The sequence below is a fragment of the Oenanthe melanoleuca genome, chromosome 4 (genome assembly GCF_029582105.1).
Source record: "Oenanthe melanoleuca isolate GR-GAL-2019-014 chromosome 4, OMel1.0, whole genome shotgun sequence".
In the NCBI taxonomy this organism is placed as follows: Eukaryota; Metazoa; Chordata; class Aves; order Passeriformes; family Muscicapidae; genus Oenanthe; species Oenanthe melanoleuca.
In genome coordinates, this window is record NC_079337.1 from 27,795,461 (window position 1) to 27,813,209 (window position 17,749).

General features: G+C 37.5%; 2 protein-coding genes across 9 annotated transcripts in view; one reads left to right on the top strand and one right to left on the bottom strand.

Moving 5' to 3' along the window:
- Positions 1-2,454: 2,454 nt before the first annotated feature.
- On the bottom strand, positions 2,455-5,267 carry TIGD4 (tigger transposable element derived 4; the record flags this gene model as incomplete). Its single annotated transcript, XM_056490718.1, is given in 3 exon segments — positions 2,455-4,101; positions 4,104-5,021; positions 5,024-5,267. Coding segments are annotated over 3 exon segments (1,608 nt in total), but the record flags the coding sequence as incomplete, so codon positions are not given.
- ARFIP1 (ADP ribosylation factor interacting protein 1) overlaps positions 5,267-17,749 on the top strand; it is a 41,456-nt gene continuing 28,973 nt past the window's right edge. For 3 of the 8 annotated variants that reach the window (XM_056490710.1, XM_056490711.1, XM_056490713.1), the window contains exons 1-3: positions 5,267-5,558; positions 9,769-9,848; positions 13,672-13,773. In XM_056490710.1, coding sequence (XP_056346685.1) covers positions 9,771-9,848; positions 13,672-13,773 — 180 coding nt within the window. In that variant the 5' untranslated portion in view covers positions 5,267-5,558; positions 9,769-9,770. Of the gene's footprint in view, positions 5,559-9,768; positions 9,849-11,363; positions 11,449-13,671; positions 13,774-17,749 lie in introns of those variants that run through there. The other 5 variants (XM_056490714.1, XM_056490717.1, XM_056490712.1 and 2 more) reach the window with 5 other exon arrangements.

The window sequence follows — 17,749 nt, forward strand, 5'->3', positions numbered from 1 at the left end:
AATTCAAATTTGAATTGTTTGCCTTCGCCATGTGTTGAGTATACATGTAACACTCATAGTCACTTTTTCTCAGAGCAGTAAAACTGATATCCATTGTGCCAGTTTTTCAAAAATAGTTTAGGAGTTGTTGGTAACAACATATAGTAAGTATCTCTAATTCAGATGCCAAGTTTCATATTACCAAGTGTCTCTCAGTTAACTTCTGAAAAGGCATGTCAATTTTCAGGCTCATCTGACTCTTACTGAAATGTCTAGACTCTGCAGAAATGCTGTTTCAGCCTTGTCTTGTCTCTAGGCAAAAGTCTTTTTGCTTACTGAACGTCAATGAGCTCTGGGTAGGGCAGTGAAAGTTTACATAGATCATGTGTCATTAGCTCTGGGAAAGAACCAAACTTGTGTCAATTTTGAAGTGGAGTTAAATTGTGGGTGGCCATTTCTTGCTATCCAGAATTCAGAGAACTTACGGTGTTACCTCTCACAATAATTTCTGTGAGTTAAATTATATAAGGACATGGAATTACAGAGGACTCTCAATGCTGTTTTTTAATAAAAGGTTCTGCTCAACCTGACTTACAAATTCTCCTTGAGTTCCTGCAGGGGTATTTCAATAGACCAGGACCCTACCTTTAACGCCCCCTTTTTTATGTTCCACCTGCCTTTTTCTATGATCTCAGGCCATATGGGCTTGCTACAAAGCAGAACACGGCACAAATATCTGAAGTCTCACAAACAGCTATTGAAATAGCAAAGAGCAAAAATAAACAACAAAAGATGTAGGTTTGAATAAAAACCTTGATAGATACTACTAATGTTTGAGCTAGCCTTCAATCTTTTTAATGCAGCATTGTAACACAGCTATGTCACTTTTGGGTTACCAAAAGCAACCTCACTGACTTGATGCTGAAGAACATAATCACTATCTAACCATAGAATAAAAGAAAAGCTACAGAGAAAAAGCACACTGCTGTCCATACTAATATTAAAATATTAAAGCAAACAACAGCCTTAGTTACCTGCCTTTTGTAGAAAAGGTTCTACATTTTAAATATGATGCAATCTAAAGCTTTATTCTTCCTCTCCCTCCAAAAGCTACCACTCCAAGAGGTAAAAAGCCTGTGTCCTGGTTGTTTACGCAGACAATGTAAAGAAATCTCCAGCTCAAACTGTGTGCACAGGTTTAACATTCACAGAGCTTCCTTCTCCGCTGTTAGCATTTCAGATCTGGGTGTTTGCATCTCCCCGTGACAAACACCTGAAACAGCAACAACTTCAGAATGGATTTCACTTTCACTGACTATAAACGTGACCAAAACCCAAGTGAGGAGAAATATTTGGCTCCTAAATAATTTTGAAAGCTATAGTGTTAGAATATAAAGTGTCTGACTTACAGAACCAGTTTCAGCAAGTGCAATTTAGCTTGGTTTCTCAGAATGAAGAAAAAGTCATGTATTCTTAAATATACAGGATTTTGACAAGCTGTATGTTTTACAAAGCAAGTTCCACAACTCACCTTCAAAGTTCAGGCCAAATTAGTAAATCCTTCCTGTTGTTTTTATGAGGGAGTATGACAACACTCAGTAATTCACTTCCTTCCTTTTCAGCTAATGACATTATTTCCCATCTGATTTTCTAAGCCTCTTCTTGCAAAAGTTAGATTTCCTGTGGAGTGAACCCTTGTTTAACCAAGATTTGCTGCTTACATATGTGAGTCTTTCTCATTCAGATCCAACACTTTCACACTCTGAATTCTCTCAGGAGGAAACAGAGCTACTTTATCCAGAACCCAGGCATGTGAGGGCTACATGGAGGGAGACAAATCATAATGAATTACACGTTTAATGGATAAGAGGAACTTTTCTCTAAACTTGCCTTTAGCAGGAGAAGCTGCTGCAAATAAATAGATTTTAAATCAAAAGATTATTATAGGAAAATTATCTGCAGATGTCTGTGGGATTTAGCTGAACTTCAAATAAGCTTAGAATAGAAATAAGCTTAATCAGAATAGAAAGTACTTTTCATAAGCTTGTTCTAAAGTATTTAAGCAAACAGAATTTGACACAGATTGTTAATTTAAAAGATTTTGCATAACTGTAAGAGATAATTCAAAGGAGCATACCTTTTTCACGGAATCTATAAATGTCCATGTAGGACTTTATTTATTGGGATTTCAACAGAAATTTCTAATTTAATCTGAATATGCTTTGGATGGAATTCACATAATATACTTCATAACAAGAAACCAAAAGTTTGTGAAAGGGGTTCTAGTAAAACATTCATACATCCAAAAGCTTTTTCTCACCAATATTAATATTTTCGCTGTCTTCCAACAATCTGATATATTTTCTGAAATGATTTCACAAATTGATAGATTGTCCTACACCAGAAAAAAAAGTAAACAAAGCTATAACCAAACTATTTATTTAAAATTGAAGATTCACAAATGCACTAGTTTTTCTTACGGTTTAATTATAGACAGCATAATAGATTTTTTATTATGCAGGCTTCCTAAAGGCCATCCATAAAATATTTTCTTCTTCCTCTAAATTAGAAAAATTATAATCTCCAACTTTTGAAAAAAAATCAAATTGATAGATATGGATAAGATTTAAAACAGGTTTTGAAAAAAGTCAGGTCATATACACAGTGGATTTTGGCTCTGATATGATGACATTGTTTGAAATGCATACTCAAAGACATTTAAATGTACTGTGATTTACACAATTTCACACTGCAATCATGCTAACAGCACCCTTGTTAATGGGACTTATAGTGATAAACCACATTAGTGCATTGAATCCTACAGCAAAGCCTCCAATATTGAAAATAAAACATGAGTTCAGCGAGGTTTTTACTGCAGATACTGTTTGGTTTTTTTCTCAATTTACTGTAGAAATATATAGAGTTGCACAGAAATGCCTACATCAAATCTATGCACCAAAAAGGCTGAAAAGCAGAGAATGACCTCCCTTTTTGACCTCTTCAAAGACCTAGAAAGGTTTGTTTGCCTTTTGACTCTTGGAAAATGACTATGCCATTCGAGTGTATCCATCCACACATGAGCAGTTTTAAGAAAACAAAACAACACTTTCAAAGCTGTGGTAACTTTCTGCTGTTCATCATCTGCTGCAAGAGTAAATGATAGCCAGAATTCTGGATGAAGGGCAAAAAATATTTCTTTTTAAAATGCCTTACTTCTAAGAACTTAAGCAAGTATTTTCTGTGTTATTCAATTTTGTGTTTACATATCAAAAGCATATAGGTTTTTAATATTTAAATAAGCAAAAGGTGATAAATATTTACTCAAACACTAGTGGAATTATTTTTGTGTAGAAGTGCTAGTCATTTCTTGAAGAAAGAATTCCAAGTGGTCAACAGCTTATCCTGAGTGCACGAAACTGCTCAAAAAATTTCTTTTGCTTCCACAGTCAGCATTTTAAGGGTTCAGCTTACTCCTTTTCTCTACCTCAAATATGTGTTTGTTCCTGATTTTGTGGAAAATTTCAGTTCATAGCCCTTTTTCATGGTTTTATTATGTTCTCCTAGGCACCTGAGCAAAGCACACCAAAGAACATTTCAGCAATGCTTGTTATTTAACTATCTTTGATTATGTAATTTCTTTTTTCCAATTACATGCCTTCCCACTTCGCTAAAATATTTATTCACATGCTACATGTTGAATAAAATTCTCCAAGTCAGCTAGGGAATCGTAAAGAGAATCATCTGTGTCTTAACTTCTGAGAAACTTCCAAAGGGTATCTAAAGCACTCAAAGCCTCGTTTTTGGATGGTAAAAGCTGTTCAACTCCCTGAAGTCGATGACCTTCATCCTTATCCTCAGCACCAACAAATGCCTCATCTTTATTTGACGCACTTTCTTTGGCGCACATCCTTTCATTATTTGTAGGCACTTCATAAGTTACCAAGTCATCATCTAGAGCCGCACATTCTTCCAAAGACAAACCCTCTGGAAACTCTACTCCAGCTGTGCGTGCATTAGCAATCAAATCAAAATCACTTTCAACCTCATTGCCGTTATAATTTCTCTCAGTTTCTAATTTGCAAGTTGCTCCATTGTAACTTTTTACAATAGTCTCTGGCGTTCCTTCCCCCAGCACAGGTGCAGCATCTTAATTGCATCAAGAAGGGTCAGCATAAACTCTTTATTACTTTCTACACAGTCAACAAACCTCTTGATAAGACAGTGCCTGTACTTAACCTTCAGACTTCTGATAATCCTTTCTTTCATAACTATACATGAAGAAGAGTCTGGAGGAAAGAACACTAATTTGACAGTCATCAGGTTCTTTACTTCTGTGTGAGGTGGGAGAGAATCAACAAGAATAACCACTTGGCGCTGCTGTGCTTGAAATCTGTTATCAAGTTTATGCATCCACTGTTCAAAGATTCCTGCAGTCATGCATGCCTCATCATTTACTTCATAATTCACTGGCAGCGATTTCACATCTTCAAAAGAGCATTCATTTTTGTTTTTTCCTATAATGAGCAGTAGGACTTTAGAGCCAGCCATATTTGTACCCAGCACTAAAGTAATGCTCTCTTTGCTTTGTTTACCTACAGAGCAAGTTTCCCCTTTAAATGCAAACGTGTTATGTGGTAACATCTGATACAACAACCTAGTCTCCTGTATGTAAAACACATTTTTTGGCCGATAATAATTTAAAAAATAAGGAAGCACATTTTGGTACCAAAGAGTTGGAGCATCCACTGCAGGAGCAGTAGCTGTTTTTACAGGCTCAGCTCTGAAAACTAAACCATACCTTGATTTGAAACGATCGAGCCAGCCATTGCTACATATAAAATCACTGTGTCCAAGCTTCTGGGCAAAGTCATTCGCCTTGAGGCGCAACATACGGCCATTGACAGGCACATTCAAGCACTGTGCAATTCTGTACCACTATGCCTCCTCCAGGTCGGCATAAAAAGCAGTCCTCAGTCTTTTCCTTCTAGGATCAAACCGTAAAGTTTCAAAGGCTGCCAAAACTTTTTCCTTATTCTTCATATCGAAGACAGGGAGTTCTTGATGCCACACTTGGCTGCAATGTCCGCCTTTTTCTTGCCGCTCTTCACAGCGCTTATGATGTCAATTTTCTCCTCGATAGATATGCTCTTTTTTCTCCTCACTGTGGGTTCGGGCAAAGCCTCTGCCACGGCACCGAGCAGCGACTCCCAGGTGCGCTCATCCGCACCCACTGACGAGCACGCTCCTCCTCCGCCGATCCGGTTGCTCTCCCAGCAGGCGGCCTCATCTCACGGGCACGGCACTTGGCGGAGCTGGAGCAGCCTCCAGGGCGGTGCTGGCGGTGGTTGCCATGGCTGTGACCATAGACATGACGGCCTAGAGGGACCGCCGCCGTCATCCTCTTTCCGGCCCGGCGCTTCCGGCTCCTACTGCTACCGGAGAAGGAAGAAAATAAAGCTTGAGAGAGCCGCCGGCGACGCCCCGCCCGGCTTCCTCCGTCCACCTTTCCCTTCCCTACGTCCTGTCCTCCCGTCCCCTGCAGTAAGACGCCTCCAGGGCCGCAGCGGCGCCGCCGGCAGGTGAGGGATGGACCGGGCCGGGGCAGCCGCTGAGCCCAAGTTCGGGGAGGGCCGGGCCGCGCCTCACGCTCTGTCCCATTCGACGTGTCACCCCGCGGGAGCGGCCGCCCTTCCCCAGGCTCCGCGGCCGCACCGGTAGTGCCCAGCGGGTCGGGTTCGGCCTGGCTCGTACGCCCCGCACCGGGGTTGCTGGGCGGCCGGACGGGCAGGGCAGCCCCCGAGCTCCGGAGCAGGCGGGTTCCACGAGAGAGAAAGGGAAGCTGTGTGTTGGTGGAGGAAGAAAACTGTAAATGCTATGTAAATTTTGTGCCCCTGGGAGTTATTCCTCGTCCTGTAAATTACTGTTTTAAGTGTGACAATTTGAGTTTTGCTTACTGTTCTTAAAGCATGGAAACGCTTTGGTGTTGTGTGACAAGCAGGTGTTGCATGTGGTATTGTCTCCAAACTAGATGCAGTTCATCCAGTATTTCTTATAGTACTTCTCTAATAGGTTATTTTTAACCAAAACCTCCCAATACCCTTTCATCTTGCATGAAAGTCGTTGGAGAGAATCATTCTGAACATCCAGCCCAGGTGTAGTTTCAGTTTCTCACATGTGCTTTTTATACTTGGTGGAAAAGGTAGCAAGGAGTTATTACTTTGCAGTCGATGGCTCCGTTACTTAAGAGTTGATTCTCTAGAGAAGATAACAGAAGGATTCTTTTTTGCAGGGCTGGAGAAGGATGTTATTTGATCAGTGCAACTCCAAAACTTTCTGAATCGTGTGTATGTCTATGTATGTATGTGTGTACATGCACAGTTAAAATGTCAGGAATAAGAAAAAAAGAAGTGTTAGATTGGAAAAACTGGAAGCTGAGGCAGTATCTTAATCAGCTGCTTTTTCTGATTTCGTAGAAGTTGAAATCGTAAAGGGAGCCCATGACTTAGCTAATCTGGAGATGAGCAGAGCATTAAAGTGTTTAGGGCCGGGTTGATGTAGCATGGGGAGTATAAAAGTCAGCAGCAGCCTTGTTCACTAGTCTTTGTCTCTATCATGTCTTCTAACTCCCAGGCATAATTAAATCTTGCAAGTAGAACAGCCAGGGGATTCAAGAGCATTAAGAGGAACCTATGGTGCAGCAGGAAGTGTTTAATACAGTTCTTTATAGTCTTTTTAAAAAAGTGGTTGATCTCTGTCCTGATAAGAATTAGTGAAAGTGTTCTTTGTTAGAAATTGAAATTTAAGAAAACATCTATAAAATGGTCATTTTCCCATCAGCACTGGGATTTTATGCAATGGTACAAAATTTTACATTCTTTATGTAGTTAAGAAATCAGATAGCAGTAAAAGCGTGTAATAAACTTCATTTTAGACAGAAGATATCTTACTGTTGCCTTATTGGCAATTAATTTAGGCAAAAAGTAAGTGAAGGAACCAGTGCATCTTGCTTAGAAAAGCAAGATTGTTGAGAATCCCATGGTTCTTATTTCTGAGACCAGCAATCATGTACACAAGTAATGTATGTGAAGAATATACTTCTTATTCAAAATTAATTTATTGTTGATGACATTTACTTCATATTTTCATGAATAAGGAAATATGAATTTGCCTTTCTTATGAAAAGTACATAAAATTGCTCTTATAACCAATAATTGGTTATAACCATATATGGTTACATATCACTTATGTCTCCATAAATATAATTTATGTTTGCCATAAATGGTTAAATGTCTCCTTATGTCTCCATCCTAGAGGAAACTTACTATGTTGTTCATAAGTTCTTGCTTTGTTTTGCTTTTTACTTTGCCAGTTGAAGAAGAGATACATAAATTCCCAATTCCCAAAATTCATGTGGTTCTATTTATGGCGAGCAAAACTTAAAATTACTGAGGCTGTAATCCAGTACACATTTAAGGTAGCTTCACCATGGCGGGGAATGATTCTTAGTCTGATCTGTGTCTTCTGTTCTATTGTGGTGCAGTATTTGTGTGGATTTGAAGATTTAGTATAGTGGGGTAAGAACCCAGAAGGGTAGGAGTGATATGGACAGGGTTTCAGTTCTTGTCAGAATATGGCTCAAGCATGTTTTTTCCAAGTAGAATCTCTTTGAGTTGTTCCATTGCAGCAGATGGTAGGTAGCAAATGTCCTGGTACACCAGTCACCTAATGTGTTCTAAAGTTTGGCTACTTCAGAGAAGAAACAAACCCTGGATAACACAATCCATGCTGTACTGGGGATTCTTATAAAGAACAGTGCTTTGCTGGCACCTGCAAGAACTACAGAAATGCAAAAGTCTGCACGCATTTCTGTAGTGGAACCTTAAATGCTTTATGTATGTAGATGTCATGATTACCACAATTTCACGTGAGTATCTTCAATTCTGAATCTTGGTGAAGGTACAAAATTTTCATCCTTGCATCCCGTATTTGATGCTTACATCCCCATTTTTTTTGCTGTAGTCAGGAAATTCTGTAGTTAAATTTGAATGTGCCGATGAACTTTTTATGAAAGCCCCCTTTAATCTTTAATCACATTTTTTTACCTTCTTATGTTTTAAAGTTGATTGCTGTGATCCTGCAGAGCCGTATTGAAATTTTTAGCACTACTTGTAGACAAAGAACACCACAAAAGAATTGCTCTTGGAGGGGTGTTAAAGCACAAATGGTGAATTCATTTGGGTTTTTGAAAATTAATTATTTGCCTTTATGCCATGTCTTCTCACATGGATTTGTGAGATGGTTCTTGCCCCTAGGTTCTTAAATCTATCAAAAGTTCTTAAGTCTATAAAAATGTTTTTGCCTGTAGCATTTAATAGTTTAGAACAGTGTTACCATGGTACATAGGCTTGTGTGTGATGTACAAATATAACTCCAGGAACATGGATGTGGTAGAACTGAAGAACAGATTGTCTTTATGAAGGCTCTACTACAAGATGAATTTAGCTTTTGGTTTAGCAAATAGAGCAGGGAAATCACACTTATTCACCTATTCTGTAATGTAATTGTTTTAGCTACTCATAAATAAGCTGTTAAGCACAGAGGTTGTCAGCCACAAGCAGAGTTTGGACTGGACCATGTGGGCAAACAGCATTTCTGCTGTACAGTTTCCATGATCAAAAGAAATTTGAAGAATAAAGACAGCTATATAAGGATGTTAAACTTATTTCTTAGTTATTTCAAAGGGAATTGTATATTGATCCAACTTCATTCAGTGATAGCCCTGAATGACGTGTTTTTCTGGAGAAATTCTCTTATTTTACGTATTTGATTTTCCAAAATAAAACCATAGGTTATCCAGTGTAATATGATCTAGATGATCTAGGTGATTCAGTTCCTCACACTTTGTGTGCTTATTTTATTGCCCCTGTTATGTGAGCTGCTTACCTTATTAATTATTTGCTTTAATTAGAATGTTTTATAGCTCAGGAATTTGAAATACAATATAAACACAAATAGTAATCTCTTTATAAGTTTTCTTAATCTGGTATGTGTCTGAACATGTATGAAATGGTTCAAGACTTAATGAACTGAAGTCATGTGTGATTATATGCAATACTGGCAGATTGATTAATTTTTAATGATTGGATGTCTCCGCCTCTCAAACAGCTGAGTGGATTGTGGTGTCACTTGTAGTTACCAGCTATTTGGAATCAAATTTAGATACTTTCCTTACTTAAGCTAAAATTGCGTAAGTAATTCATCGTTTATGATCACTATACTCACAGAGTTGATTTCTTTCACATGTGCTCAGTGTTAACTTTCTTTGCCTCTGTAGCTGAGATCTTTTTGAGGCAAAAATGAAAGGGATTCTGTTTCTAGTAAACACAACAGACTTACAGCATAATAAATTTCAGTACTTAGCATCAGTATAATCTGGCAATGCTTGGATAAATCTTATGTCTTAACAAAATGGATACAGTCAGTGTATTGTTGCAGATGGCAGTATATATATCAACTGAAGAACCTTGTTTCAGGGTTTTATTTTGCAAGCTTAGCTGTCCTTGGGGAAAAGTTGCTTTGGCAGTGGAAGCTTACACCAGACTGTATTCCCGATCTCTCTCAGATTTTTGGAGAGCTAAAGACCTGGTCACCATCAAGAGAAGGAGATTTCACTTCACTCTAGCAGAACTTGTCAAATGTTTTCTAAAAGCCTACTTAGGTTTCTGTGAGGTGCAACATCCAGCTCCTTTCACTTCGATTAATGCAATGCCAAACCTGTTTGGTTTTCAGGTATGTCAGAACACAGCAGTGAATCCACAACACTTGATGAGTCTCATCCATCTGCAGAAGAGGTCCAGTCTGGCTCTGAGGTGATTGGGTGGTAGTTATATTAGTGTAAAATCAACCAATCCTAACAAGTTTCAGATTCCAAAAAATTCTACTGTTCATAAGCACAGTGCTGTTAGTAGGGGCAGATGAATTCATGCACAGCATTTTGAATGGGTGGGGTTGGTTTTGAGACACTATTAAGAACAGTCCAATAAATTCAAAGCAAAGGATTACTTTAGCCAGTAGTCTGTTGCTGTGCTGCAGCATTTGTTTTGTAAGTTGCATAGATTTAGGCATGGTAGAACCTGAAATGTGTGAGTATTACAGGAAGAAAGGGTTGATATTTAAAAGGCATTAATCTTTGTGTAACCTCACTATAACAAGGTATTCTATCTACTGCTGAAGGAGTGAATCTTTTTTTCCTGACAGTAGATACAGCTTGCACCTTTTCTATGGAGAAGTCTATGGCATATTTGAATTATGAACAAATTCCTAAGGTTCCCAATATTATTTAGCTAATCAGGTATGTTTGGGATGCTCTTTCAGAAAAATAGAGTCAACATTTTCCTGACTGTTCTAGAGTAAAAATGAAAAAAAAAATGCTGACTTTGTCACTATTGGAGTTTCAGTGACAGTGAATTGATTTTAAACTTTCAGTAAAAACAGAACAGTGATTCTATTTAGCATATTTCCAAATCTAATATTTGTAAACACAGATGTACAAAGAAAATACAGATTGTTACTGAAGGATGATTCTATTTTTAAAAATAAAACGTGCATCTGAAATGCAGTGTTTTCCTCTAGTGCTTGTGTTGTTCATGACTAATAATCAATACAAATTTAGGAACTTACTTAGATTTACTTTAGGTTGTTTATATATATGATAAATTTTCTTCTGAGGAATCAATTTCTTTGTATGCTTAGTTTAAGTCAGCTGTGGGCTACGTTTGCCAAAGAGACACTTGATTCAGCAATCATACTCCGTATTTCAACAGAAATGCTGCTGTGGTTTGGTGGTTTAGTTTTCTCTTAGATCAGTAACCTTACCATAGTAGTGTGAAGTTACAGGAACAGACATCCAGAGGTAAAGAGAACTGGCTGCTGGATTTGGCAGTAGCCTACAGTCATAGTAGTATTTTGAGATACTGCACTGCTCAAGTAAGCTGTGGGCAATCCTTCATTCTCAGTAGTTTCTTTACTGCATTACTATCTGCTCTGTTTCATAGGCACAAGTATTGGAGGTGTGCCTGCTTTGGAGAATTGATGGGAGTGGAAAAATTACCCATCCTCTTTTTGAGCACAGGTCACTTTCTTTTGATCTGCAGTGTTTCTGGAATCTTATTTGCTGTACAAATGTACAAATGTTCTGGCTCAGGAAGGAGGTGAAGGGATGGTGAAAGCTGCTGGGGGGAAGAAAAGGGCAAGGATTGGTTCTTAAAAAGCATTGCAAACTTAAACTGCTGACTAAAATGGAGATGGTGGTTTCTTTTTATATATAACTGCAGAGTTAAATTAGCAGTTTATCCCACTTCCCCTTTTTGGCTGCTCATTTCATGGCTTTGGTGCTTGCCTGACTTCATTGAAAACAGATTCAACTCACTGAAGCTGAAAAATTAACCTGGCGAAAAGGTCTACTGCCAGGTTAGTGAGTTGTGTTTGGTGATGGTAGTCAGGTGAGTGTTGGGGAAGTGAGGCACTGTGTGCTTCAAAGTAGAGACTGGAAAATTAGAGTGGTGAAATGTCCCCTTTTCAGCAATGGCAAACTGTTCAAGTTCAAACATAGCATGGAACTTGACATTAGCAAGTAATTTTTTGCTTTCTCTGAACTAGATTCATAGTAATTTTTTGCTTTCTCTGACTCAAGTACGAATGCCAACAAAAAAAGTGAATTGCTTCTAGTTGTCCAGAGAAGCTGATGAATTTTTGTTTTCTAATATATGTATTTATTAGAGATGTGTGTATATGCACTGAGCATGTATATCTCTAAATAAAAGCATCAAAATACATGAGTGTTAGTATTTGCAAAATTATTTGAGGTAATTGATCTTGTTGAAAAGCACCTAAGCCAAGTATTTGAAGTATTTGTTTTTCCTGTAATTAGACATGCAATGTTGATTGTGATTCCTAGCAAGGTGCGCCTTGATAGTAGGGGACTTTCCCTTTGCACTGTGCTCTCTGATAATTTGTAGAAAAGACAACAGAAATAGCTGTGAACAGAACATGGCCTATGCTAATGTTTCTGTGTTGTGCAAGTAGTTGTGACAGGCCAAGCATTTTGAAAAATACCTTACTTGGCTGTATCAAATGGAAGTGTAGTTCCTAGCAGTCTTAGAGCTCAAGCACATGTGAGATTTAGAGCAAGCTTAAGAAACTTGAGCTATTGGACAGATTTCCCAAATCATAATGTAATGTGGCAAGTAACTGTGACATTTAGTCTAATTATGTTGTATAGCAACTCTCTGTGAGGAGCAGGGAGTTGGACTTGATCCTTATGGGTAGGTACCTTACAACTTGAGATATTCTAAATTCTATGGAATGAAACAAATTACTGTTTTAAAAGTACTCATAAAATAAGCATAGACCTCTTGGTGTGCTTCAGTAGAAGCACGTTTATTGGAGCCCACAGAGAGCGACTATGATATGTGAAAGTGGAAGAAATATTAAGAACGGGGTATGACAGAAGATGTTCCAGTTAAGAATGATGCAAGTGATGCTTAGTAAGTACCAGTAAAATCTTTGTATTATATTGATACTCTGTGAAGCTTCTCAAGTGGTTGGAGAAGCTGATGGTACTTCAGATCCTGATCTCAGGCTGGGCCTCTTCCTGACTCTTGAACTGAAAAGAGCTGGTTCAGTTTGATGATTTAAGACCTTTAAGGGTAGAAGAGTTCCTCTTCTCAAGTACCTGTTGATGGTACACCTTGTCTAGCACAAGTGTACAGACTGGTTTGAGGACTTCAGATGACTCTTATGTAAGTGAACAAACTCTGCCTCGGTTGTGTGTTGATTTTTCTACTGTTTATACTTTAGATGACTGATGAAGCTGCCTTGCAGAGTTAGGAGTAGCTTTTTGAAAGGGATGGAATATTCACTTTGTCTTAATTTTGGAGTATTATGCTGCCATTCTCTCTTCAGGTGCTTGTAAATGATGTGCAGTTCTTCTGGGAATGTCTCTTCTGGGCTATACCTTAGGTTGTACTTGAAAGCAATGCTTGCACAGTTGCTGCTACTGTTCATGATGCAGCTGCATTTGAAATGAACTTATAATCCTGATTTCTCTTGGTACTTTTGAGTTCTTTTGGCACTTTTGCATTTCACTTCAGGTTTGCTGCTGTTGACTTCATGAGAGTTGCATACCAACAGTTTAGTCAGAAGGTGGCACTATATTATGGTAAAATAAGAAACTGAAACTATTTTAAAGTTTGGAATCATTGCATTTTGTGTAACACATGATTAAACATATTGCTCTTCTCTAGTATTTATTGTTTATGAACAGCTTTTTTTTTTTTTAGCCCAGCTCATTATAACTTGACATACAGAAACTGCTCTTAAGGCTCAAATGTGCATGTAAAACATTTGTCTGAGCCCATGCCTCATTTGTGTCCTACTTCTCCAATGCCAATGGGTTAAATTTTAGATTTTCTCTTAGATCTGAAAACTATAAATTACTTCCAACTGAGCTGTGCTGGAGTATTACTGTGATTCCATATTGTGATTAAATAAACATACAGACTGAGTGTATCAGAGTATTTCCAGTTGGATTTTGAAATAAAATTAACTGTTATGAAACCCATACATCAAATATTTTCATGTCGATTACTCATTGAAAATGTAAGACAAATGCTAACCTGTTTCTTTTTACAGGAAAGTGCAATGGCTCAAGAATCTCCCAAAAATGCAGCGGCAGAAATTCCTGTGACTAGCAATGGACAGCTGGAAGATTCTCATGAGTACAGCTTTAACAGGGTCAGAATTTTCTTTGCTGTCTGCCATGGTACCATTATTAGAAATGTTGAAGTTACAATTCGATGCATAGCAGTCTTCACTTGACATAGTTTTCTGAAGGTTGACTGAAAAAACTCCTTTGAAGCTCATAGATTATTGTCAGAGTTGACATAACACGGTGTGGTTGGATATTGCAATAATTCTTTTTGTACAAAAGACACATTCATTGTGGCAGAAGTTGAGTTCTTCCCTCTCTGCTCAGTACAGGTGAACGATCAGTTTTGCTTGTACCCAGGCATCCAGCAGAGAGCGCTGGGACATACAGCATGTGGAATTTGGGGTTGGGCTCCTTTTATTTGGATTTTTGTTTGGAAATATGAAGGCCAGTTAATTGTTTATGTTTAATTGATATCTGCTGAGGCTTAGGTTTTAAGGAAAGCTCTTAAGTTTCAACAGTTTCATACTGACTTGCAGCACAGAATTATTCTTAAAAGAAATACTCAGCAGAGCTTCAACATTTTATTGTGTTTTACTAAAATGCTGATTAGAGGGAGGAACCTTCAAAAGATTTGTTGTTCAACTAACATCTACCAGTGTAGATGTAAAATGTAAAAATTAGTTGAGTGTTTAATGAGATAAAGTTAAAACTACATTTCTATAAAGATGTATGTTTAGGGAGACAAGCTTGGGAAATGCATCTTGAAATGGTAAGAAATTTGGGTTCACCTCAAGGTGGGGAAACAGACTTAGTAATGTGAAGCTTGATGACCTTGCTGCTGCTGTGACTTGACTACTGTCTGAATTTCCTTTTCCTTACATAGTGGTTACTTCTGCAGTGCAATGCATGGAACTTATGTACAGCAAATAGAACTTGCACTCTTGGTGACTGTGTTAGGGCCCTTGCTCAGGCAAAATGCAAAGCTGGAATTTTAAAGTGGTTTTTGTCTATGGCCATATGTGCAAGCTGAAGTAGATTTTTCCTGCATGCTAATTGTTTTGCTGGCTTGGAGTCAACTCTTTCTAAACTTCTATTTCGACAAAAATGGGTCAAATCTTTGGTAAAATTGCAGAAAAACCTGTACTCTGCAAGTATATTTGAACTTGCTGTCATTATTTTTGCAGTGCTTATTCTGAGATCAATGAAGAAGTGCACTTCAATTATTTTTTTGAACTGTCTTGTACAAGTTCACACCTGCATGTGTGACCTGAAGTCAGAATATGTGATAATCAAGGCTTCTTATAAACAAAACAAAAAAAATATACTTCTTGGAATTAACCTCTAGGTCTGTTTACTAATCTATTAGTCTCTAATTCTAATATTTAGCTTCTATTCATCTTGCTTCATGTTTGTTATTTCTAATGTTTAATGCCATGCTTTCTCTTTCTTTCCTTGCCAGGTAATTTTTTGCTTTTACTTAAAGCAATATGCATTGCACCACGAAAATTTTGAGATCTTTTTTTTCTACAGCTTATGGAAATGACAAGCCAAGTACTGGTTTTTATGAGGTCACTTAAGAAAGGGGCAAGAAACCATGACCCCTCTAATTTGTGTTGTTACCACAGTGCTCAGTATAAATATGTGACCATAGTAGAGTTTAGAGCCCTCCAATATGCTGATTTTGATTGCACCTTCTTGGGAAGCTGGGGAACAAGGTTATTTTATTTTCCTGCTCCTGTATTTTTATGATTGGGAAATATTCATTTAGATGCTGTACAATTCAGACGTAAAGAATAAAATACTACTTGTTTGGTATTTTTTTGTCTTCTGCAGCTATTTTGCCACCTTGGTGCAGCTTTGATTGTATGTTTTTGAGTAAAGAGGTATTTGTACAACCTTTTCTTTAGAATTCTTTAATTACACAACTGCAGTTTCCTCTGTGGTTGTCTTCTGTTTAGCAGTTCCATCAGACCTCATCCATTAAGCTGCTCCGGCATGAAAATGCACATTTGTGTTTCATCAAATGCAGTATTAGTATGCATTCGAGCATGAGAAGTATTTAATTTTGCAAGGCAGTGCAGAGCAAATGTATTTGCCTGGAAATGAGAAATAGGGTTGCTCTTTCTTTAAAGAAAGAAGTTTTGCAGAACATCAGACAGCATAGATTGTCATAGTGTCATTTCAGAAGGAAGCATGTTAGTTCCAGTTTTGTTGGAATGTGACATAGCACTAATTGATGCATTTTCTTGGTATAATGCATATTTAAAAGGTAGCTTAAGTGTTTTCCTAACTGTAAAATCTCAGAAATACACTGCTGCATTCTAATTCTCTAATAAGACGTGCCCATGGAATTCAGACAAGTTTTGTCCTGCCCATATGATGGATGGAAAATCTTTTACTCAAAAAAGCTGTAGCTTCAGTCATCATTGGATCAAATAACTAACATTCTTTCAGTACAAAAAAGCATGACAATGCTTTTTTAACTCCCCAAGCTCTTTTGGATCTCACTTGAGCTTTAAGAACTTCATGTATGGAACTGTTCGCTGATGTTTGGGTATTTGTTAGAAGACTTCAGCATTTCCTAATCAAAAGTTTTTCTTATTACTTTGTATAAGAAATCCCAATGTGCAAAAAAGTCTGGCTGGATTATTATTCACTTGTTTTACTTCTCTTATCCCTCACTTCCAGAGCCCAGCTTTCCTCCCATGCTGTTGTAATGATGTGATTAGTATAGTGGTGTTTTAATGTGACTGAGGGGACTGGGAGCTGAGGACGGTAGGAAGGAATGAGGGAAGTATATTATTGCTATTATTCTTATATGCAAGAACATGCCATATAGTGTGAGAGCTGCATAGGAATAAACTAAATTTTTCAGAAAACAGTTTGATCTGTGTGTAAAGATAGTCAAGCAGCTGTAAGCAAATTGTTATGCTTAAAGTATTGCACAAAATCTATATGATATTCTTAGCAGTTTGAGCCTGAATTTGTTTAATTTCATTTTTGATACTGCCTCTTCTCATGGTTCTTACTGTACTTTTATGGGAACAAAATTATAGTTAAGCATGCATATAAAACCAGTAATAAACTTCAGGATGCAAAAAGATAATGAACTTTGTTGTGAATCTTCAGTTTGTCTTACCTGATCTTACTTTGTAATTCTAGTATCTGATGAATCTGAGTGCGTGTGTTCACTGTCTTGTACTGTAATTTTATTGCCAGACTCCACAAATAGATAAGGTTAATTCTCTTTTGTTTTTTGCCTTTTGAAAAAAAAATGCCAGCTTTGTCACTCACATTCTGCCTGCAATGTTTGAGTTCATCTCTTAGGTTTTGCTATGTTGACTGACATAGTTAGATTTTTACTTTGGGCAATTATAGTTTAATAAATGCAGAACTGATGTAAAACCTATTTCTAGAACTGTGTCAATTCTAGAAAACTGGTTTGAGGACATAAAAAAGTCAAGTGTTCTTCATAGAGTCTGAAAAACCAAAAATACACATGTTAATGATGAGAGTGGGAGGGAAACTAAAACTGGATTGTAGTATGACATCAGGTAAATCAAAGGGATGTAGTAGAAAGGGTCTGCTGATTGAAGAGCAGTGTATTGGAGAATAGAAGAAATGTGTTATTGTTATTTGCCACTTCATCAAAGATTAAAGCCTTCAGGTCTTCTCCAATTTATTTACATTGAATTTATACTGATGTGAGGATCTAGTGGCTTAATTAATGAAGAATAGGAACTGAGTGATGTAATGGAGCAAGGAGAAGAAGAGAATTCTGAGTATGTACGAGGAGCTCTACTTGCACATGATTTTGATAAGAAGTTCAGAGCCCATGTATCTTACTGGATAGATATTATATCTATCTACATAACCTTTTGTTCCATAGGACTTGTAATCACACTTTGAATTGTGAACTTTACAATCAGATATGTTGTAAGATTTTCCTGAAGTCATCTTGAGCAGTTTTATTTAAAATGTCATCCACCATTAAAAACAAACAAGCATGTCATTTATCTGGTATTAGTTGCCCCACTGTTGAACTAGCCATTGGTGTGA